Source organism: Engystomops pustulosus, chromosome 2 (assembly GCF_040894005.1).
Source record: "Engystomops pustulosus chromosome 2, aEngPut4.maternal, whole genome shotgun sequence".
Taxonomy (NCBI): Eukaryota; Metazoa; Chordata; class Amphibia; order Anura; family Leptodactylidae; genus Engystomops; species Engystomops pustulosus.
Genome location: NC_092412.1, coordinates 119,341,075 through 119,365,335, shown reverse-complemented (window position 1 = coordinate 119,365,335; position 24,261 = coordinate 119,341,075). Strand labels below are relative to the sequence as shown.

The following is a 24,261-nucleotide window of genomic DNA, read 5'->3' as shown; positions in this document are numbered from 1 at the left end:
TTCTAAGTAAATGTTTCTTTTTCGTTTTCTTCTAATTTGTATAGAAGAAAATGCTAAATCTTGGTAGCTTTATAGTTCTTTCTGTATTTTCATTCAGCTTTGTGAGGTAAAGGTACCCTGTTTCCCCTAAAATCTCCCGAAAACAAGACCTAGTACAATTTTGTTTAAGCTTTGAAATCTAAGGCCTCCCCTGAAAATAAGACCTAGAGGCAGTGATTGCTACACCCCCCCCCCTTCCCCGTCGTGCATTAGTATTTGTAGAACATTTAGATGTTGCAAGAGGCTGGGTAAAGAATTCATGCGATAAAACCAGTGCTATTGGTAAACATGAGAGATTTGAGCCAACTATTCCAATAGAAACTGAGCCACAAGAAGTTCAGCATGAAATTCAGAGTTTGGAGAGTGCTAAGGATGTTAGAGAAGTAGATTATTTGTTTAACAATAAATGTTAACTCTTGTTCATGGAAAAATAGGACATCCCCTGAAAATAAGACACAGTGCCTCTTTAGGAATAAAAATTAATATAAGACACTGTCTTACTTTTAACGAAACATGGTTTAAAAAAGATAGCGATCCCAAAATGATTTAGAACAATTTTTATCAATAACAGTCAATAAAGAGTTGTAACTCTTTGTAAAATTGTAAAAATGACTAAATAGTAATCTGCCACGTAGAAAACACAGTCTAAGGCTACATTCACACTGCCGCTGCCCGCCGTACCGTAGCACGGCGGGCAGCGGCAGCGCGCGGGGAGAGGAGGAGGTGAGCACAGCACCATACTAAGGAGAAAGATAGGACATGTCCTATCTTTTTCCAGGGTACAGAGCTGTATGTGTGCGGCACTGTACCGCTCCCGTTGGGCGCCATGTGCCCATTGCCGTCTATGCCGTATATAGGTCCCCCATACGGCAGTGTGAATGTAGCCTAAGGCCTATTTGGAACGACCATAATTGTGGGTGAGATCTGGGGGCAAAATTTGCAGCATGCTGACCATTTCTGGCCACTCGGCATTCAATGGAGAAGAGGAGTGGTGAGAAGAGCTCACTCTCGCTCCCTTCTCCACTCAGCCGTTTGCACACATCCATGGGCGAGCACACGGCCGTGTGAATAAGGTGTAAGTTACAGGCACTTTGCTAAACCTGGCAGGAAGAGCAGTGCAGATTGATATATAGTATTCAAGTATTCTTAGAAACATTTTTACTAATATACCAATTATTCAATTAAATCTATGCTTATTCAGGGCTTATGAGTCTAGTAGATGGTCTTATTGGTGAAGTATAAAAATGAATATAAAGCTATGTAGGACTGCCCACTGGACACCTAAGCCTAGAATGAGCAGGGATAACTATTGTATATAAATGGCATGTTATGCTGAATCATTACCCAAAAACCTATACATGGATCTGCTCAGCCTTTCCTGTTCAATAACCTGCAGCCTGCAGAAATATACCACATTTTCATGGTGCTAGGTTCAATTTAATAGAAAGTTAAGAAAAGAGGGAAACGGTCTTAGATTTATATTTATTGGTAATATTCAGGTTTGTAAGTAGTTTCTTTTTTGCATCCGTTGGTTAAAACACATTCTTCAGCTTTACATGAATACTCTTTACTGGTGTTAAGTTGCATCAAATGAATCCCATACTCTCAATCTTCAGATAATAGGGAAACCGGATTTTTCTAAAGGTATATTCACAAGTATCTAATCCACATCTTTGGTAAAGTAAGTTCTGGGAGTTCATGTTCACCTCCATGACACAGCTGTAAATTAAACATGCAGCCTTGTATCTGCTTTGCCCATTATTGAATCTTGAATCCAATATAATGCTCACCCAGCCATACATCACTCCGAATGGATAAGTACAAATGGGTTTATTTCTCTTGAGAGATACTAACAGCCCGAGAAACAATGTGTACAAGAAATGTTCACCGCTAGGATTACAGAAGGTTTGGCATTATGTGCATCTTGCAAATACAATTCTTAGAACACCAAAAACATATTGTTGCAGAAATTGCTTTCAGTCAAAGGGCATGAAGAATCTTCTTCTGTGTCGTTCAATATGTATCTCAGTCAAACAGAACAGTCACGCAAGTCTTTAGCTGGGTTTTTAACTCATCTTTGTACCTCTGTTAAATTATTGTCATTTGTTTTGCTGTCGTTTCAAATACAGTACAGTGTTTTAAAGCAATACAGAAAACAATAAGGGATTTTATAAATGTTTTAAATATTTTGCAGAAAACTGAGGAAAAAAAAATATATGTGTGTGTGTTAAGAAGAATTATTCATCTTTTTACCTTTTTTATCAGTAGTAATAGTAGTCAAATCTTTGTAAAGTTCCTTATTATGGTCATTCATGTGCATTGGGCACATGAAGCATGTGCCTATTGCCCATCTCAGTGGTGATGTGTCATAAATAATGAATATATGAACATTCAGGGTAGCATATGGCTCAGCTGACATATATCTCTTTCAGTGACTGTCTGTCTCAGGCACTCTCCCCCTATCTCTGTATCTCTATCTATTACCTCACATATAAGCGTCTTACACTCATTGTCTATAGTAACCAATCACAGCTCAGAGCTCATATTAATGACCTGTGGCAGAACAGCAACCAATCACGATCAGCTTCCAGCTGCCACAGCAGCAGCAGACAATGGCCCTGTATATGGTGGGTAATAAGTGGATTTTGGATACATCTGTGCAAAATTTGGGGATTGTAAACACAACGGTGCAGATTCCTTTAGCGGACATACATAGTTGTTACACAGTAGACAATTAAAAATAGTATTCGGCCTTATGCAATTGAATAAGTTCTTACTAGTTGTCCAACAATCCTCTTCATTAAATCTCAAAAAATAAGACCGTAGTTAAAAAAATTTAAAACAAATATGACAATGTGAACTTTCTATAATGGCAGTGTGTGAATATGTACTGACCTTGATCCCCTTACTACCAGTGAGTCAGGTATGACTCTGAATTGGCTAAAGTGAAAATGTGTAATACTGAATGTTGCAAACCTTGTTTACCTTGTGCAGAATATTCATTATTGCATATATGCACTTTGGACAGTTCAGACTCACACTCAATGGATTTCAGGGGATCAGAGTCACTACATATTAATATACTTATCCTGATAACAGGTTCACACTGTCATATGTGTTTTAAATGGTTTAACTATGGTCTGACATTTTGAGATATAATAAAAAGTCATGTTAAATTTACATTACAGTAGTGACATTTGTAGCCCATTTACACCTCATTCTGCTTGTTTCTTTGTTTCAAAGTGTGATCAAGCATACAGATTATAAGACAACAAAAGAGTAATATCTATATTACCCTGGTCCATGGTCTCTGCATGTTCCACCGATGCTGTGGTAAGAAACCATATGACCTATGCAGTCAACTGCTGGTACCAACAAATTCCAACGCCAGTGACTTATTGTAGCAGTCATGTGGAGACGTGTCATATCACATTGAAGGCTGATAACACAAGACTGGCAGGCAATTGGTAAGGTAAGTACTACTACTTTTGTTAATTTTATATAGCTGTATAGTATTTACTGGTTAAAAGATTTCTGGGGCTAGAGAAACCTGTAAAGAAGAGAGTTCCATTAACAAAACCAATACATATATATATATATAATGCAGCATACCCTGTACATTCTGCAGCTCCTTCAGAAGTCTCTGGCAAGTGGTCAATGAACCAGCTGTAATACTGTGCAGGGTCCACTTCAGCAGATGGAACAGGAACGCTGAGACCACCAATGACGAGAAGTTCTGTAATTAAATACAAAAATGTGGGAAACACAGAATCTCTTGATATCAACAGTACAAATGTTATATCAGGGTTATATGTAACATTACACCAAACTTCAGATTTTATAGACTGTCTATAAAATGTCTTCCCTCACCTGGAATTCCTCTTTACTGGAACTGTAAAAAGATAACTTTTTTTCAAAACAATACTTTTTTATGATATGGGATCACAATGTAATATCCTCTTCGTACATACCAATTGTTTACAAACGGAAAACTTTTGAGAGTTTTGTCATCTTCCTGTAAACTTGTTGGGTTTAACTGGGCTTCATGGGAAATTCTCGTCTTTAACCAAATGTGAGCTTAACCCTTTACATTTACAGAGATGTGTAAGGGCTTGTTATCTGTGGGACAAATTTCACTTTAAGGCCCCTTCCACACAAGTGTGATGCGCTAAACTCACATCACACTCACAGCCAGTGCTGCCTGGATCTTCTGGACCAAACGCTGCAAACCGGAACTGAACTGACATGCTGAGTTCAGTTCCGGTTTACAGAGTTTGGGCCGGGAGATCCAGGCAGCACTGGCTGCGAGTGCAAGTGTGATGCGAATTCAGCGCATCATACAGGCAGTCCCCGGGTTACATACAAGATAGGGTCTGTAGGTTTGTTCTTAAGTTGAATTTGTATGTAAGTCGGAGCTGTATATTTTATCATTGTAATCCTAGCCAGAACTTTTTTGGTCTCTGTGACAATTGGATTTTAAAAATGTTGGGTTGTCATAAGAATCAATATTAACACTAAAGCTTCATTGCAGACACATTTGATAACTGTTACAGCTGTTTATTGTAGCCTAGGACTAAAGTACAATAAATTACCAATATCCAGAGGTCCGTTTGTAACTAGGGGTCGTATGTAAGTCGAGTGTTCTTAAGTAGGGGACCGCCTGTACTTGCAAGTGTGGAAGGGGCCTTAGTGGTACCACTTATTATTTCATGCAATATAATGGAAAGCTGGAAAATAATTCCAAGTGCAATGAAATTGACCAAAAAAAAAAAACATTTGTGGCATTTTCTTGTGGGCTATGTTTTCACAGATTTTATTATGCACTCCAAATGACACTTTCTCTTTATTCTTTGGGTTGGTATGATCACAGAGATACCACATTTTTAGTAGGTTTTGTTAGGTTTTAATAGTTTTTAAAATTTTTTGTACATAAAAAATAGTTCACATTTTGCCAAATTCGGAGGCCACTAACTTTTTCACACTTAGATGCATATAAGGGTTTTTTTTGCAGGTATGTGCTGGGGTATTTATGTATGTATAATTAACTGATTTTTTATTCAAATATTCATAGATAGAAAAATGGGTAAAAGGTGGTGTTTAGGACATTTAGGCGCTAATTTTCATTACAGTATACACTTTTTCATATTTTGATAGAATGGGCATTTTGGGATGTGGCGATACCTATCATGTTTATGATTTTTACTGTTTATTTACTTTTATATGTGATCTGGGAAAAGGGGGGTGATTTAAACTTTTAAATATTTTAACATTTTTTAAGTATTTTTGTTTGAATTTTATTTTAAAAATGTTACCATTATTTCAGACCCTATAGGGTACTTTAAACCTGCAGGGTCTGATTGCTAATATTATATACAGTCGTTCCCCTACTTAAGGACACCCGACTTACAGACCACCCATAGTTACAGACAGACCCCTCTGACCTCTGGTGAAGCTTTCTGAATGCTTTACTTTAGTTCCAGACTACAATGATCAGCTGTAAGGTGTCTGTAATGAAGCTTTATTGATAACCCTTGGTCCCATTACAGCAAAAAATGTTTAAACTACAAATGTCACTGGGGCCAAATTTTTTTATGTCTAGATCTACAACTATAAATCATACAGTTTCAACTTACAAATTCAACTTAAGAACAAACCTCCGGACCCTATCTTGTACGTAACCCGGGGACTGTGTATTGCAATAATACTGTATTGCAGTATGTAACAATATTACTACTTTTCTCTATAAGCCTGCCACCTGCTGGCTAATAGAGATCATTACACATGACAAGCCTTCAAGTCATGGCGGTACCCATGGAATAGTAAGTTAGGTGCTGCGGTCGGTTTACTGTCGTGATTGGTGCCAGCACTTACCGCAGCAGTAAGAGGCGTGTGTGTATCAGCTGTATTATTCAGCCGACACCCGCTGTGCATGGAGAGAGCTCACGGGCTCCCCATGCAGCACCAGGACATTAAAGTACATCCTGGTGCGCATTGGTGTTAAAATTGAAATCTCTAGGACCTTAATGGATTTATTTTACCTGTGGCAAAAAAAAGGCTGGAAGTGATATTGCTAAAAAATACCTATATTTTAGTATCAAAAACCATGGTGAAAACTTTTTTCTACAGATGTAAAAAACATTACATTGATGGTAAAATTTTAACATCTTGATAAAACAGGCCTTTTATGTTATTTTCATACTGTGTGCACCATGAAAATGAATGTGATTTTTCTGTTAAAAATTACAACTGTGGTATGTGCTTATAATTGTGCTATTTAAAAAAAATCTTTTACTGTTAGTAACATAATACAGAAATATAGAGCTCTTCAACTGATAGGAGGGAGTTCTCTGTTCTCTATATATTATTCAAGGGTGCATTTTGAAAAAAAAAACACCTAGATCATCTACAGTATAAAAGGTTCAACTCAATGGATGAATAGATGGAGCTTTTAACCCACTTACCATGTAACTATGTAAGAATAGATCATCTATAGAGAAGGAGTAAAGAAAGCAACATTGAATTTCTACAACTGTTAAAGCAGCATGAATCAAAGTCAGTGCAGATTTCATCTGATGACTCTAAAGGAAAGTAATGATAGTCTTTGCAAGGACAATTTGTTATTCCTTAAAAGAAAGCTCCAAGTGATGGCTGAGTGGAGAGGAATGTTTAATTCCAGGCAGCTTTCCATTTCACAAAACTGATTCCAAAATTGATTTCTCTGTACGTGTGCAGAAATGCTGACTGACAGAATCACACAAGACCAATAAATCTGCCATGTATTTTGTTAAGTACTTATTCATTCTGAAATATATCTATATTACCAGAATAACAATGGGATATTGCACGACAGGATGCATATATTGTGCTAATGATAACAAGGCAAAATGATGCACCTCTAAATCAATATTCCTTGTGGGACCTTTATTTGATGTCACAAAGAGCATTGCAGTCTTCAATGAAAAATAAGCCAAATAAATAAAATGGAATATTATCATAAAACTAAAAGATTAAGAAGAAAAAAAATGGGACAGATTTGTCCTAAAATAGATGCAATTCCTGGTGCACGGATAGGAATTGCAACTATTTACTTCCTAACACCAACTCCATGCCAAGTGGGCATAGAGGGACATGAAGGGGGTCTATAGCTTGCACCAGTCTATGATAAATCCCCACCATTGAATAAAAATAAATTAAGGCTTCTTGGATTTTTGTCTAGAATAATGATATTAAACTATGTAACCAAAAGCTCAGCAATCACCGGGAAGCCATAACATAAGTGTTTCAATCTGGCCAATCATTTCTTTTAAGAGACCTTTTCTTGACTAGCCCGACAAGAGGACATGGCTTAGGAGCTTTAGCAGAGAAGATGATGGCATTTATTAAAATTAGCATGAATATAGCACATTGTTTTGGTAAATCGTCAGTTGCAACAAAAAGCATGGACTGTTTTATGCCTTTATCTACACACTTTTGAAAACTAGGGTGAGGCAACTATCAAAATAAGTCATAGACCTGATAACCTAAAAGATGTATTATGACTAGAGATGAGCGAACATGCTCGTCCGAGCTTGATGCTCGGTCGAGCATTAGGGTACTCGAAACTGCTCGTTACTCGGACGAATACTTCGCCCGCTCGAGAAAATGGCAGCTCCCGCCGTTTTGCTTTTTGGCGGCCAGAAACAGAGCCAATCACAAGCCAGGAGACTCTGCACTCCACCCAGCATGACGTGGTACCCTTACACGTCGATAGCAGTGGTTGGCTGGCCAGATCAGGTGACCCTGGGATAGACTAGCCGCTGGCCGCGCTGCTCGGATCATTCTGTCTCTGGATGCCGCTAGGGAGAGAGCTGCTGCTGCTCAGGGAAAGCGTTAGGGTGTTCTATTAGCTTACTGTTAGGCAGGAGTGATTCTCAAAGAACCCAACAGCCCTTCTTAGGGCTACAATAACGTTCTACTTTTTTTATTTTAATTTGCATCTTTTACCATTTTGTGAGGAATTAGCAGGGGGACTTGCTACCGTTGTGTTTAGCTCTTAGTGGCACACATATCCATAGCAAAGACCGAAGTGGGAAAATTCAGTAGGGGTTGGATTTCTATTAGGCAATAACTCAGTGTCATCACATCTGGCATAGTACTGTGCTTCCTTTGATACTTGGCTAGAAAATAGCCATAGGAGAATACAAACAGCTTCTTGAAGCCTACAGTAGCGTTCTATATATTTGATTTCTGGTTGATCTGCTGGTGGCTGTAGTTTCTGCAGTGCATGTACTTGCCAATTCTGAGCAATTTGTAGTGAGACTTGCGACCGCTGTGTTCTGCGCTTAGTGGCGCACATATCCATAGCAAAGGCCGAAGTGGCAAAATTCAGTAGGGGTTGGATTTCTATTAGGCAATAACTCAGTGTCATCTCATCTGGCATAGTACTGTGCTTCCTTTGATACTTGGCTAGAAAATAGCCATAGGAGAATACAAACAGCTTCTTGAAGCCTACAGTAGCGTTCTATATATTTGATTTCTGGTTGATCTGCTGGTGGCTGTAGTTTCTGCAGTGCATGTACTTGCCAATTCTGAGCAATTTGTAGTGAGACTTGCGACCGCTGTGTTCTGCGCTTAGTGGCGCACATATCCATAGCAAAGGCTGAAGTGGCAAAATTCAGTAGGGGTTGGATTTCTATTAGGCAATAACTCAGTGTCATCTCATCCGGCATAGTAGTGTGCTTCCTTTGATACTTGGCTAGAAAATAGCCATAGGAGAATACAAACAGCTTCTTGAAGCCTACAGTAGCGTTCTATATATTTGATTTCTGGTTGATCTGCTGGTGGCTGTAGTTTCTGCAGTGCATGTACTTGCCAATTCTGAGCAATTTGTAGTGAGACTTGCGACCGCTGTGTTCTGCGCTTAGTGGCGCACATATCCATAGCAAAGGCCGAAGTGGCAAAATTCAGTAGGGGTTGGATTTCTATTAGGCAATAACTCAGTGTCATCTCATCCGGCATAGTACTGTGCTTCCTTTGATACTTGGCTAGAAAATAGCCATAGGAGAATACAAACAGCTTCTTGATCTTGAAGCCTACAGTAGCGTTCTATATATTTGATTTCTGGTTGATCTGCTGGTGGCTGTAGTTTCTGCAGTGCATGTACTTGCCAATTCTGAGCAATTTGTAGTGGGACTTGCGACCGCTGTGTTCTGCGCTTAGTGGCGCACATATCCATAGCAAAGGCCGAAGTGGCAAAATTCAGTAGGGGTTGGATTTCTATTAGGCAATAACTCAGTGTCATCTCATCCGGCATAGTACTGTGCTTCCTTTGATACTTGGCTAGAAAATAGCCATAGGAGAATACAAACAGCTTCTTGATCTTGAAGCCTACAGTAGCGTTCTATATATTTGATTTCTGGTTGATCTGCTGGTGGCTGTAGTTTCTGCAGTGCATGTACTTGCCAATTCTGAGCAATTTGTAGTGGGACTTGCGACCGCTGTGTTCTGCGCTTAGTGGCGCACATATCCATAGCAAAGGCCGAAGTGGCAAAATTCAGTAGGGGTTGGATTTCTATTAGGCAATAACTCAGTGTCATCTCATCCGGCATAGTACTGTGCTTCCTTTGATACTTGGCTAGAAAATAGCCATAGGAGAATACAAACAGCTTCTTGATCTTGAAGCCTACAGTAGCGTTCTATATATTTGATTTCTGGTTGATCTGCTGGTGGCTGTAGTTTCTGCAGTGCATGTACTTGCCAATTCTGAGCAATTTGTAGTGGGACTTGCGACCGCTGTGTTCTGCGCTTAGTGGCGCACATATCCATAGCAAAGGCCGAAGTGGCAAAATTCAGTAGGGGTTGGATTTCTATTAGGCAATAACTCAGTGTCATCTCATCCGGCATAGTACTGTGCTTCCTTTGATACTTGGCTAGAAAATAGCCATAGGAGAATACAAACAGCTTCTTGATCTTGAAGCCTACAGTAGCGTTCTATATATTTGATTTCTGGTTGATCTGCTGGTGGCTGTAGTTTCTGCAGTGCATGTACTTGCCAATTCTGAGCAATTTGTAGTGGGACTTGCGACCGCTGTGTTCTGCGCTTAGTGGCGCACATATCCATAGCAAAGGCCGAAGTGGCAAAATTCAGTAGGGGTTGGATTTCTATTAGGCAATAACTCAGTGTCATCTCATCCGGCATAGTACTGTGCTTCCTTTGATACTTGGCTAGAAAATAGCCATAGGAGAATACAAACAGCTTCTTGATCTTGAAGCCTACAGTAGCGTTCTATATATTTGATTTCTGGTTGATCTGCTGGTGGCTGTAGTTTCTGCAGTGCATGTACTTGCCAATTCTGAGCAATTTGTAGTGGGACTTGCGACCGCTGTGTTCTGCGCTTAGTGGCGCACATATCCATAGCAAAGGCCGAAGTGGCAAAATTCAGTAGGGGTTGGATTTCTATTAGGCAATAACTCAGTGTCATCTCATCTGGCATAGTACTGTGCTTCCTTTGATACTTGGCTAGAAAATAGCCATAGCAATAGGATAGCATTGTTTGGTTTTAAAAACTCAAAAAAAAACAAAAAACACAAAAAAAAAAAAACCACAAAAAAAAACAAAAAAAAGTAAAAAAAAAAATAAAGTTATAACTCTCATTTTAAAAATGTTTAACCCGAGGGCTAGGGGTAGAGGACGAGGGCGGGGACGTGGGCGTCCAACTACTGCAGGGGTCAGAGGCCGTGGTCCTGGGCGGGGTGAGACACCACCTGCTGATGAGGGAGCAGGGGAACGCCGCAGAGCTACACTCCCTAGGTTCATGTCTGAAGTTACTGGGACTCGTGGTAGAGCACTGTTGAGGCCAGAACAGTGCGAACAGGTGATGTCGTGGATTGCTGACAATGCTTCGAGCAATTTGTCCACCACCAGTCAGTCTTCCACGCAGTCCACCCATGTCACCGAAATCGCCACTCCTCCAGCTCCTGCACCTCAGCCTCCTCCCCCCCAGTCTGCCCCCTCCCAGGAAAATTTGGCATTTGAACCGGCATACTCTGAGGAACTGTTTTCTGGACCCTTCCCACAGTCACAAACCACTTGTCCGGTTGCTGCTGAGCAATTTTCCGATGCCCAGGTTTTCCACCAGTCACAGTCTGTGGGTGATGATGACCTTCTTGACGTAGTGGAAGTGTGTAAAGAGGTGTCCGACGATGAGGAGACACGGTTGTCAGACAGTGGGGAAGTTGTTGTCAGGGCAGGAAGTCCGAGGGGGGAGCAGACTGAGGGATCGGAGGATGATGAGGTGACAGACCCAAGCTGGGTTGAGAGGCCGGGTGAACACAGTGCTTCTGAGACGGAGGAGAGTCCTCGACCTGAACAGGTTGGAAGAGGCAGTGGTGGGGCCAGACGGAGAGGCAGGGCCAGAGCTGGTGCATCAGCGCCACTGTCAACTAGTGAAGCTCCCGTGGTGAGGGCTCTTGCGGCGAGGGCTAGATCTTCAGAAGTGTGGAGGTTCTTTAAGGAAACACCGGATGACCGACGGACTGTGGTGTGCAACATTTGCCAAACCAGGCTCAGCAGGGGTTCCACCACTACTAGCTTAACTACCACCAGTATGCGCAGGCATATGAATGCTAAGCACCCCACTCAGTGGCAACAAGCCCGTTCACCTCCGGCCGTGCACACCACTGCTCCTTCCCCTGTGTCAGCTGCTAGTCAGCCCCCTGCCCAGGACCCTGGCACAAAAACCCCATCGTCGCCTCCACGATCCTCCACAGCATCCACCAGCGTTCAGCTCTCCATACCCCAGACGCTGGAGCGGAAACGCAAATATAGTGCAACCCACCCGCACGCCCAAGCCCTTAATGTGCACATCTCCAGATTGCTTAGCCTGGAGATGCTGCCCTATAGGCTAGTAGAGACCGAGGCCTTTCGCAACCTCATGGCGGCGGCCGCCCCTCGGTATTCGGTCCCCAGCCGCCACTACTTTTCCCGATGTGCCGTCCCAGCCCTGCACCAGCACGTGTCAGACAACATCATCCGTGCCCTGACCAACGCCGTTTCTGACAAGGTCCACCTGACCACGGACACGTGGACGAGTGCTGCCGGGCAGGGCCACTATATATCGCTGACGGCACATTGGGTTAACTTGGTGGAGGCTGGGACCGAGTCTGACCCTGGGGCTGGTCATATACTGCCGACGCAGAGAATTGCGGGGCCTACCTCGGTCCAGGTCTCAAAGGCCTACTATACCTCCTCCCACCCCTCCTCCACCTCCTCCTCCTCCGAATTACCATCCGTGGGCATGGCGCCATCAGTCGGTAGCTCTAGGCACAGCAGCAGTGCCGTCGCTAAGCGACAGCAGGCGGTGCTGAAACTGCTGAGCCTAGGCGATAAAAGGCACACCGCCCAAGAGCTATTACAGGGCATTCCACATCAAAGTTGTTAACTTTGTCGCCACCCTGCTGTGTAATCCCCAAAATATACTTGCAAACTTTTACCATTTAGGGATATTATTTCAGCGCTTCTTGCGCATCTGTTTACATTCCCCTCACCCGGCATATCCTAAACTTATAAGAACGCTACTACACTTGATCTTATACAAAAGGTTCTTAGAAGTGCTGTTTGGGGAGTAGCCTAGAGACAGGGGCTTGGATTGGCGAAAGCTCGCCTGGCAGCGGAGCGCCAGCTCCATGCCAAGATCCAACTAACATAGTTTTAACTGCAGCACCTTTAATCTACTACTGGTTCACTGCCTCCATACATGGTCCCCTTATCAAACGAGCTGTGTCAGGCAGAATTTTGGGTTGTTTTCATGGCTTCCATGTTAACTTTGTCGCCACCCTGCTGTGTAATCCACAAAATATACTGGCAAACTTTTATCATGTACCGATATTATTTGAGCGCTTCTTGCTCACCTCCTTTGGTTCCTCTCTGCCACCCATTGGTTTGAAGCCTGAGTCCATTTAGGGTATGTCGCCATGCCACTCTCTAGCCTGCCGCTGCTGCCGCTGCTGCCGCTGCCTCTGCATGAAGTCCCCTATAGTGTCAGGGTCAATTATTGGATGTTTTAGATGCTATCTAGCTTCATTCTGTCACTCTGTCATGGCCATGCTGTTGCCCATAATTTTGGCATAATGGTGCGATTATGCAGCCTCAGAGGCATCCATGCATGCTGCCCCTGCTGTTTCCTGTCCATTTCCGTGGTGTTTCCATCCTTTTCTGAGGTTCCCAGGTGTTTGGCCAAGCTTCCCTGTGCAGAGCCTTGGTCCCCTTGAAAAATGCTCGAGTCTCCCATTGACTTCAATGGGGTTCGTTATTCGAGACGAGCACTCGAGCATCGGGAAAAGTTCGTCTCGAATAACGAGTACCCGAGCATTTTAGTGTTCGCTCATCTCTAATTATGACTTGCTAGTTACATGTTAGTGTCTATTTGAAGCATTATGGATTATGTGAGATCCTGAATATACTAAAATCAATCAATGAAAATGTTTAGTGTTTAGGAAAGTTAAAGTGGTTTGCTTATGAAACAAAGTTCTCAAATTTAAATCAGCTAGTCATGGGGATCATTTTAACACCCTTGATTTACAATTTACACCGTTTTCTGGTCAGTGTCAAATTCCTGAGTATGGGCGGGGACTCTCTAAACAGACACTTCATGATCTTTCTAGTACTATGAGATGCTTGGTGTTGACAATATGCTTAGATAATCAGGGTACAAGGTTTATCTACACTATTATTTAGCTTCGGAACTTTCTACTAGCATCTGACACATAGAAAAAGAAAGGTGAGAAAGATTAGAGATTAAAGATGATGAGATCCATGAGATGGATATAAAACACAACAAAATTATGGATGGGAGTGGCGTTGATGCGACGAACGGTCGCGTGCATGTATGGAAGAGCAGGATCGTGGTGCTCGCTGTGTGACACACACAGAAGCGCCGAAGGTGGATTTGAATACCGTAAGATACACTTTTTCAACTAATACAACGGTTTCTGCTTTTATTCAAGATATGGTCCTACATCAGCTCATCCTGAGCTGTCTAAAGGTATTTGTGGGTCAGAAGGGGGGGGGGGATGATTAAGGCCTTAAAGTCCCATATTTCTTTAAAAAAAATATATTTTGGTGTCTCCAGAGGATAAATTTATTTATACAGCCTTTTAAACGATGCAAATTAAAAAAAAAACAAGGTGGCATTCCGGGCTGCTAATTATTCACGCCCCCTGCATAAAGCCACACTCCCTCTCCAACATGGGAGAAGGAGGCATATTTCACACAGGAAGCGTGATGTCACCTTCTTCTCCCAGCAAGAGGTGTGAATAATTAGCCTGGAGCAACTGACATCTCATCCTCATTCTAAGGTCTCATACACACGCCCGTATGGGGGACGTATATACGGCGACATATATACATCCCTCATAGGCCGGTAATGGGCGGGCGGCGCCGTATGGGAGAGGGCCATGTGCCCGTTGTGCTATGGTACGGCGGGCACACATATGTCTGAATGTAGCCTAAAGACTGCATTTTCCAGGCAATCCAAGCATGTCAAGATTAGGGAAAACCAGCGACGGGCTGAAGAGGAGAGAGTTTTTATTTTTGTAAAGCGGTAGATTTCCTTTAACAAGGGAAAAGTTCAGAGTCAATTCAACAAACATTATATACATTATATACCTTGTTCCTCTGCGCTGCATGATATGATCTCATACACAACAGCTTGTATGTATTCCAAGTCCTTTAATGTAAGAGCAAGACAAGCATATACAGAGTTTACTTCTTCCATCACTGCTTCAATGAAGTTCTGATCACAGCTTTTGATCTTGTCATATGTATTCAAGACTGTATTCAAGGCCTAATTGTACAAGTAAACATTTTCATAAATCTTTGTGTCAGAGGAAATCATATTATAATAGCAAGAAACCATCATGGTAGCAACCAAGAACTACTCTAAATGTAAATCCAACAGCCTAGGAATATACATCATACAAAAGGAGTGCATATATAATTTCAATAAGTTTTTCTGGCTTATTCAGATTAGCATCATAAGGCTGATAAGTGACTTAGGTCGACTAGTAGCTTGAGCCTAGAAGAGAAGTAATGGATGAGGATTAAGCAGTGCATAGTTTGAAAAACAAGGCAGAACCAAAGTTTTTTGAGTACTTTCTACTCCATTTCTCTACTGCTTTGCAACTCCCACAGCTTAGTCTACAGCATAGGCCCCATTCAGACAGGCCATGTGTGGACGTATATTTGGCAGATGCCTAAGGTGACCCAGTGGCAGTACACTATGCATTGCTATTTCCTATGGAGAGTGGATCGGTGAGCAGCACGGCAAAGCTTAGTACACTGACGCTCAGCTTTCTAAGGAGATGGGATGGGTAAGGAGTGCTCACACTCCTCCGGTAGTGTGCTACATCCAGCTTCCGGAACCTGGCTGTCTGAGAGGCTGTAGGAGGTGCATGGCAGTAGACATCACTGTCCATCTCTGGAACCAAAAAGAGGCCCATAGTGACAGGTGGCATTGGGGGAAAACGGGAACACCAGAGGAGGTGAGTATATGTATCATTTCTTAAACTCCCCCACCAATATATAAAGAAATCTTTAAACCTGGACAATCCCTTTTACTGATAGAAAGGGTAAATTCTTAATATCCAAGCAAAATATAGTTACTGGTTTGCACAGTAAAGAAATTAGCAACCAAAAACCTACTTAAGGGACACTGTCACCAGCTTTTACAAAACTTAACTCGTCCAATGGAAGACATTTTTGAGTCATTGCTTACATATATTGCGATTTTTTTAATCTGATGTGACAGCAAAAGGAAAGTTTTATTCCTCTAATGGTGCCTTTGACTTTAAACTTGAGACCCTGAAATAAGTTATGCAGAGAGGCTGATGATGCTGCAATAGATATGACCAGGTGTGAGAATTACACAAGCATGCAGACAGGGAAAACATAGAGCAAACCCTTACAGGCTCAAACATGACAGATGACATATCAGTTCACCTGTTGCCATATTACTCCTTTACTAAAATTGATGATGCTAAGGGGGAGTGTCTGGCTAAGAGTCCTAGCCAAAGATTACATTCATAGAGTTGTAGATTGTCTATACTTAGGGAAAGGTCAATGACTTAGCACATACACATGGCAATTACTGTGTTCAAATACGTTTATCACAATTCCAAATTCATTTCCATTCACACTGAAGTCAGATGGTTCTATGGTGCCTAGATAAGAAGCTCATCTGTCACACTGCATCAGGTAGTGAGCTCTCTGAACTTTGAACCAGAGATAGAGGCAGATAAAAAGAAAAAAGCACATTGGATTGAATTTTTATCTACAGCTCACATTTTCAAGTAGTAGTTTAATGGTGTAACAGCTGGTAACAGGTTCCCTTTGACTAGAATTCTTCTTTTTCTTTCAATACAGTTTTTAATATTTACTAAATATCAATAAAATAATAATATCATAAAGGTTTCAGATCACCTGTTGTAGTTGCAAAGCATTTGTTTCTAGTAAGTTTTTCAAACCAGTTTTGGGATAGATCCTCTGTGTTTGGAGAAATCCGTGTAATACGCAAACTCCATAGCAGAGTCTTTGTACTGTAATGGGGCTCATCTTCACTCTATTACATGTCTCCTCCTCCATCTGATCCAGGGCTGATAGAATGGCTAAAGAAATCATTAGAAAGAACATATTGTTTAGAAAATGCATGTGTTGCAGCTTGAAGCTGTAATAAAATATTGGGGAGATTTATCATATTCAGCATTGTGCACCAGCGTGTGATCAAACTCTGCCCTCCTGCTGTGTTTGACATATCAGGAGACTCCAATGCACTGGGAGTGAGATTATTTCAAGGCTTGTACACCAGAATACCTGTGTAAATGCCTGTATAAATGTACACTTCTGTGCTTAGATAGGTCTTCCAGTGATTATAAGGAATTTATGCTCCATTGACCGATCAATTCCTCTGCAACAAATTAAATATAACCCACTTTCCACCATGATCAAAAGCAGAGGATTAACCTGAAGCAACATGAACCTTAGCTATAATGTAGTATTTAAAATAGTGGGCTTCTCCTATAGGGAACAGACAATTGATAAGCATTCTGAGGATCCTGTGCCTGGTTTAAAGTCATACTGTATAAAGTAGGGGAAAATACAAAAGATTTATGGAGGCTGGCGCAATAAAGGCTAAATGTAACCATTTATTCATGTAGGACCATTACCTGAGTATAGAACTCGTGGCAGAGAATCAATAAATATCACCTCGCTCATAGAAGTTTCTCTCTTCACCTGGTTCAATAACAAGTAGTGCCAGGACACCTGGAACGACAGGAAAAATAGTCAGTGTCTACACAAGATTCATTAACAAAACACCAGCAACCTAACTGATCAACCTAACTTCAATATAATACACAATTTATATAGAGCCACAAATTGACTTTAAATTTATCATTTCTTTTTCTTTTATCTGTTGGATCTGTGTTTATTCTGTATTTCGAACTTGTGTTATCTAAGTATATATTATTCATATATGGAAAACTACAGTTACCATTGTTGCTCATCTATCCGTTCTGTATTGACAGGTGTAACTTAATAAAATATTTGGAAAGATCAGTGATTCGAAAAATGAAGAGAGGGCCAAGCATTTGCAAAAGTTCAGCAAGCAAGAGTAGAAAGCGGCCTTCACTATTTTCTAAACACCTGTACAAAACCTGGAGTTATACAATGTTTTGTCTGCAAAATGAAAACTCTCGTTATAATATATTTATTTTATCTTGCATCATAGACAAAGTATAGGCTTAAGAGTGAATCACTATCTTTCTCAAAGAACAAAACTAGAGATGAGCGAACATACTCGTCCGAGCTTGATGCTCGATCGAGCATTAGCGTACTCGTAACTGCTCGTTGCTCGGACGAGTATTTCGCCCGCTCGAGAAAATGGCAGCTCCCGCCGTTTTGCTTTTTGGCGGCCAGAAACAGAGCCAATCACAAGCCAGGAGACTCTGCACTCCACCCAGCATGACGTGGTACCCTTACACGTAGATAGCAGTGGTTGGCTGGCCAGATCAGGTGACCCTGGGATAGACTAGCCGCTGCCCGCGCTGCTCGGATCATTCTCTGTCTGGATGCCGCTAGGGAGAGAGCTGCTGCTGGTCAGGGAAAGCATTAGGGTGTTCTATTAGCTTACTGTTAGGCAGGAGTGATTCTAAAAGAACCCAACAGCCCTTCTTAGGGCTACAATAACGTTATAATTTTTTTTTTTTTTTATTTGCAGCTAGTACCATATTGTGAGGAATTAGCAGGGGGACTTGCTACCGTTGTGTTTAGCTCTTAGTGACACACATATCCACCTCAAACACCAAAGTGGGAAAATTTATTAGGGGTTTGAGTAGAATTAGGCACAGTCTGCCAGTTTCTTTTTATTTTACGTTTATTGTTTTAATAACTCAGTGTCATCTCATCTGGCATAGTAGTGTGCTGTAATACTTGGCTAGAAAATAGCCATAGGAGAATACAAACGGCTTAATTACGCCTACAGTAGCGTTATATATATTTCATTTCTGGTTGATCTGCTGGTGGCTGTAGTTGTTGCAGTGAATCTACTAGTAAATTGTGAGCAATTTGGAGTCAGACTTGCGACCACTGTGTTTTAGTGACGCACATATCCATCGAAAAAAGACCGAAGTGGGAAAATTTATTAGGGCCCGGGGTTGTATTTCAATTAGGCACAGTCTGCCATTTCCTTTTTTATTTTACGTTTATTTTTTTCATAACTCAGCATCATCTCATCTGGCATAGTAGTGTGCTGTAATACTTGGCTAGAAAATAGCCATAGGAGAATACAAACGGCTTAATTACGCCTACAGTAGCGTTATATATATTTGATTTCTGGTTGATCTGCTGGTGGCTGTAGTTGTTGCAGTGCATCTACTAGCAAAGTGTGAGCAATTTGGAGTCAGACTTGCGACCACTGTGTTTTAGTGACGCACATATCCATCGCAAAGACCGAAGTGGGAAAATTTATTAGGGCCCGGGGTTGTATTTCAATTAGGCACAGTCTGCCATTTCCTTTTTTATTTTACGTTTATTTTTTTCATAACTCAGCGTCATCTCATCTGGCATAGCAGTGTGCTTTCATACTTGGCTATAAAATAGCCATAGCAATAGGATAGCATCGTTTGGTTTTAAAAACTAAAAAACACAAAAAAAAAACAAAAAAAAAAAAGTTAAAAAAAAAATTCAAGTTATAACTCTCATTTTCAAAATGTTTAACCCGAGGACTAGGGGTAGAGGACGAGGGCGGGGACGTGGGCGTCCAACTACTGCAGGGGTCAGAGGCCGTGGTCCTGGGCGGGGTGAGACACCACCTGCTTATGAGGGAGCAGGGGAACGCCGCAGAGCTACACTCCCTAGGTTCATGTCTGAAGTTACTGGGACTCGTGGTAGAGCACTGTTGAGGCCAGAACAGTGCGAACAGGTGATGTCGTGGATTGCCGACAATGCTTCGAGCAATTTGTCCACCAGTCAGTCTTCCACGCAGTCCACCCATGTCACCGAAATCGGCACTCCTCCAGCTCCTGCAGCTCAGCCTCCTCCCCCCCAGTCTGCCCCCTCCCAGCAAAATTTGCCATTTGAACCGGCATACTCTGAGGAACTGTTTTCTGGACCCTTCCCACAGTCACAAACCACTTGTCCGGTTGCTGATGAGCAATTTTCCGATGCCCAGGTTTTCCACCAGTCGCAGTCTGTGGGTGATGATGACCTTGTTGACGTACTGGAAGAAGTGTGTAAAGAGGTGTCCGACGATGAGGAGACACGGTTGTCAGACAGTGGGGAAGTTGTTGTCAGGGCAGGAAGTCCGAGGGGGGAGCAGACTGAGGGATCGGAGGATGATGAGGTGACAGACCCAAGCTGGGTTGAGAGGCCGGGTGAACACAGTGCTTCTGAGACGGAGGAGAGTCCTCGACCAGAACAGGTTGGAAGAGGCAGTGGTGGGGCCAGACGGAGAGGCAGGGCCAGAGCTGGTGCATCAGCGCCAAATGTGTCAACTAGTGAAGCTCCGGTGGCGAGGGCTCCTGCGGCGAGGGCTAGATTTTCAGAAGTCTGGAGGTTCTTTAAGGAAACACCGGATGACCGACGGACTGTGGTGTGCCACATTTGCCAAACCAGGATCAGCAGGGGTTCCACCACTACTAGCTTAACTACCACCAGTATGCGCAGGCATATGAATGCTAAACACCCCACTCAGTGGCAACAAGCGCGTTCACCTCCGGCCGTGCACACCACTGCTCCTTCCCCTGTGTCAGCTGATAGTCAGCCCCCTGCCCAGGACCCTTCCACAAAAACCCCATCGTCGCCTCCACGATCCTCCACAGCATCCACCAGCGTTCAGCTCTCCATACCCCAGACGCTGGAGCGGAAACGCAAATATAGTGCAACCCACCCGCACGCCCAAGCCCTTAATGTGCACATCTCCAGATTGCTAAGCCTGGAGATGCTGCCCTATAGGCTAGTAGAGACCGAGGCCTTTCGCAGCCTCATGGCAGCGGCCGCCCCTCGGTATTCGGTCCCCAGCCGCCACTACTTTTCCCGATGTGCCGTCCCAGCCCTGCACCAGCACGTGTCAGACAACATAATCCGTGCCCTGACCAACGCCGTTTCTGACAAGGTCCACCTGACCACGGACACGTGGACGAGTGCTGCCGGGCAGGGCCACTATATATCTCTGACGGCACATTGGGTTAACTTGGTGGAGGCTGGGACCGAGTCTGACCCTGCGGCTGGTCATATACTGCCGACGCCGAGGATTGCGGGGCCTACCTCGGTCCAGGTGTTTGAGGCCTACTATGCCTCCTCCTCCTCCCACCCCTCCTCCACCTCCTCCTCCGAACGACCATCCGTGGGCATGGCGCCATCAGTCGGTAGCTCTAGGCACAGCAGCAGTGCCGTCGCTAAGCGACAGCAGGCGGTGCTCAAACTGCTGAGCCTAGGCGATAAAAGGCACACTGCCCAAGAACTATTACAGGGCATCACGGCGCAGACTGATCTGTGGCTGGCACCGCTGAACCTGAAGCCAGGCATGGTTGTGTGTGACAACGGCCGTAACCTGGTGGCGGCTCTGCAACTCGGCAGACTGACACATGTGCCATGCCTGGCCCATGTGTTAAATCTCATAGTTCAGCGTTTCCTCAAGACATACCCCAATCTGTCTGATTTGCTCACGAAGGTGCGCCGCATCTGTGCTCATTTCAGGAAGTCCAGCACAGATGCTGCCACTCTCAGGGCAGCGCAGCGCCGCCTCCAACTGCCCGCTCACCGACTGTTGTGCGACGTGCCCACGAGGTGGAATTCAACACTGACCATGTTATCCAGAGTTTACCAGCAGCGCCGAGCGATTGTAGACTGCCAGATGTCAACTTCCACCAGAACTGGTAGTCAGGTCAGTCAGCTTCCTCAAGTCTACAATGAGGAGTGGACATGGATGTCTGATATCTGTCAGGTGCTGAGTAACTTTGTGGAGTCAACACAGATGGTCAGTGGCGATGCCGCCATCATCAGCCTCACCATCCCGCTGCTTGGCCTGTTGAAAAACTCTCTGGTCAGCATGAAGTCGGAAGCTTTGCGCTCCTCACAAGAGACGGGGGAAGAAGATTCCCTTGTTGATAGCCAAAGCACCCTTAGGTCTGTTTCTCAGCGCATATCGGAGGAGGTGGAGGTGGAGGAGGAAGAGGAGGAGAATGTTGGCGAGACACAAGAGGGGACCATTGTTGAGTCCTTCACTGTTGAGCGTGTATGGGCAGAAGAAGAGGAATTGGAGGAGTTGGAGGAGGAGGAAATGGACAGTCAGGCCAGTGAGGGGAGTGAATTCTTACGCGTTGGTACTCTGGCGCATATGGCAGATTTCATGCTAGGCTGCCTATCCCGTGACCCTCGCGTTCAAAGAATTTATTCCAGCACCGATTACTGGGTGTTCACTCTCCTGGACCCACGGTACAAGCAAAATCTTTCCACTCTCATCCCTGGAGAGGAAAGGAGTGTGAGAATGCATGAATACCAGCAGGCCCTGGTGCACAAGCTGAAACAGTATTTCCCTTCTGACAGCGCTAGCGGCAGAGTGCGTAGCTCTGCGGGACAAGTAACGAGGGAGAGTAGGCGAGCAGGAAGCTTGTCCAGCACTGGCAAGGGTACGCTTTACAAGGCTTTTGCCAGCTTTATGTCACCCCAGCAAGACACTGTCACCTGTCCCCAGTCTCGGCAGAGTAGGGCTGATCTTTACAGAAAGATGGTGAGGGAGTACGTAGCTGACCATACCATCATCCTAAATGATCACACAGCTCCCTACAACTACTGGGTTTCAAAGCTGGACATGTGGCACGAACTGGCGCTGTACGCCTTGGAGGTTCTTGCCTGCCCTGCCGCTAGCGTCTTGTCCGAGCGGGTTTTCAGTGCAGCTGGTGGCATCATCACCGATAAGCGTACACGCCTGTCGACTGACAGCGCTGACAGGCTGACGCTTATCAAGATGAATAAAGCATGGATTTCTCCTAATTTCCAATCTCCAGCAGGTGAAGGAAGCTCAACCTGAATAATTTATCCACTCCTCCTCCTCCTCCTCATTTTCCTCCTTCTCCTGCTCTTTGTACAGTAAAGCAGAGGAAACTGGCTATTTTTTGACAGGGCCCACTGGCTCTACCTATAGTACTTCATGCATTTAATTTTTCTGGAGGGCCACCGACCCGGTCCTCTGTTTTAAACAATTTTTGGGAGTGCCACATACAGGCACTCAATCTATTCAATTTTTCTGGAGGGCCACCTACCTGCTCCTCTGGTTTGAAAACTTTTTTGGACTGCCACATACAGGCACTCAATCTATTTCATTTTTCTGGAGGGCCACCTACCTGCTCCTCTGGTTTGAAAACTTTTTTGCACTGCCACATACAGGCACTCAATCTATTCCATTTTTCTGGAGGGCCACCTACCTGCTCCTCTGGTTTGAAAACTTTTTTGGACTGCCACATACAGGCACTCAATCTATTTCATTTTTCTGGAGGGCCACCTACCTGCTCCTCTGGTTTGAAAACTTTTTTGGACTGCCACATACAGGCACTCAATCTATTCCATTTTTCTGGAGGGCCACCTACCTGCTCCTCTGGTTTGAAAACTTTTTTGGACTGCCACATACAGGCACTCAATCTATTCCATTTTTCTGGAGGGCCACCTACCTGCTCCTCTGGTTTGAAAACTTTTTTGGACTGCCACATACAGGCACTCAATCTATTCCATTTTTCTGGAGGGCCACCTACCTGCTCCTCTGGTTTGAAAACTTTTTTGCACTGCCACATACAGGCACTCAATCTATTCCATTTTTCTGGAGGGCCACCTACCTGCTCCTCTGGTTTGAAAACTTTTTTGGACTGCCACATACAGGCACTCAATCTATTTCATTTTTCTGGAGGGCCACCTACCTGCTCCTCTGGTTTGAAAACTTTTTTGGACTGCCACATACAGGCACTCAATCTATTCCATTTTTCTGGAGGGCCACCTACCTGCTCCTCTGGTTTGAAAACTTTTTTGGACTGCCACATACAGGCACTCAATCTATTCCATTTTTCTGGAAGGCCACCTACCTGCTCCTCTGGTTTGAAAACTTTTTTGGACTGCCACATACAGGCACTATCCAAATTAAATTGTCTCCATAGCAGCCTCCACACGTTGTCTCCATTGCTTCCTCCAAAAGTCGTCCATATAGCTGCCTCCATACATCGTCCCTTTATCAAACGAGGTGTGTCAGGCAGAAATTTGGGTTGTTTTCATGGATTCCACATCAAAGTTGTTAACTTTGTCGCCACCCAGCTGTGTTATCCACAAAATATACTGGCAAACTTTTATCATTTACCAATATTATTTCAGCGCTTCTTGCGCTTCTGTTTACATTCCCCTCACCCGCCATATCCTAAACTTATAAGAACGCTACTACACTTGATCTTATACAAAAGGTTCTTAGAAGTGCTGTTTGGGGAGTAGCCTAGAGACACGGGCTTGGATTGGCAAAGCTCGCCTGGCAGCGGAGCGCCAGCTCCATGCCAAGATCCAACTAACATAGTTTTAACTGCAGCACCTTTAATCTACTACTAGTTCACTGCCTCCATACATGGTCCCCTTATCAAACGAGCTTTGTCAGGCAGAATTTTGGGTTGTTTTCATGGCTTCCACAACAATCTTGTTAACTTTGTCGCCACTATGGC

The 24,261-nt window shown here is 43.6% G+C and overlaps 1 protein-coding gene across 2 annotated transcripts in view; it reads right to left on the bottom strand.

Annotated features, from left to right (window-relative positions):
* LOC140118356 (uncharacterized) overlaps positions 1-24,261 on the bottom strand; it is a 315,197-nt gene that overhangs the window by 36,734 nt on the left and 254,202 nt on the right. For both annotated transcript variants that reach the window (XM_072136177.1, XM_072136178.1), the window contains exons 88-91: positions 17,239-17,335; positions 16,496-16,680; positions 14,684-14,861; positions 3,652-3,775 (exon numbers count right to left, since the gene is read on the bottom strand). In XM_072136177.1, coding sequence (XP_071992278.1) covers positions 3,652-3,775; positions 14,684-14,861; positions 16,496-16,680; positions 17,239-17,335 — 584 coding nt within the window. The remainder of the gene's footprint in view (positions 1-3,651; positions 3,776-14,683; positions 14,862-16,495; positions 16,681-17,238; positions 17,336-24,261) is intronic.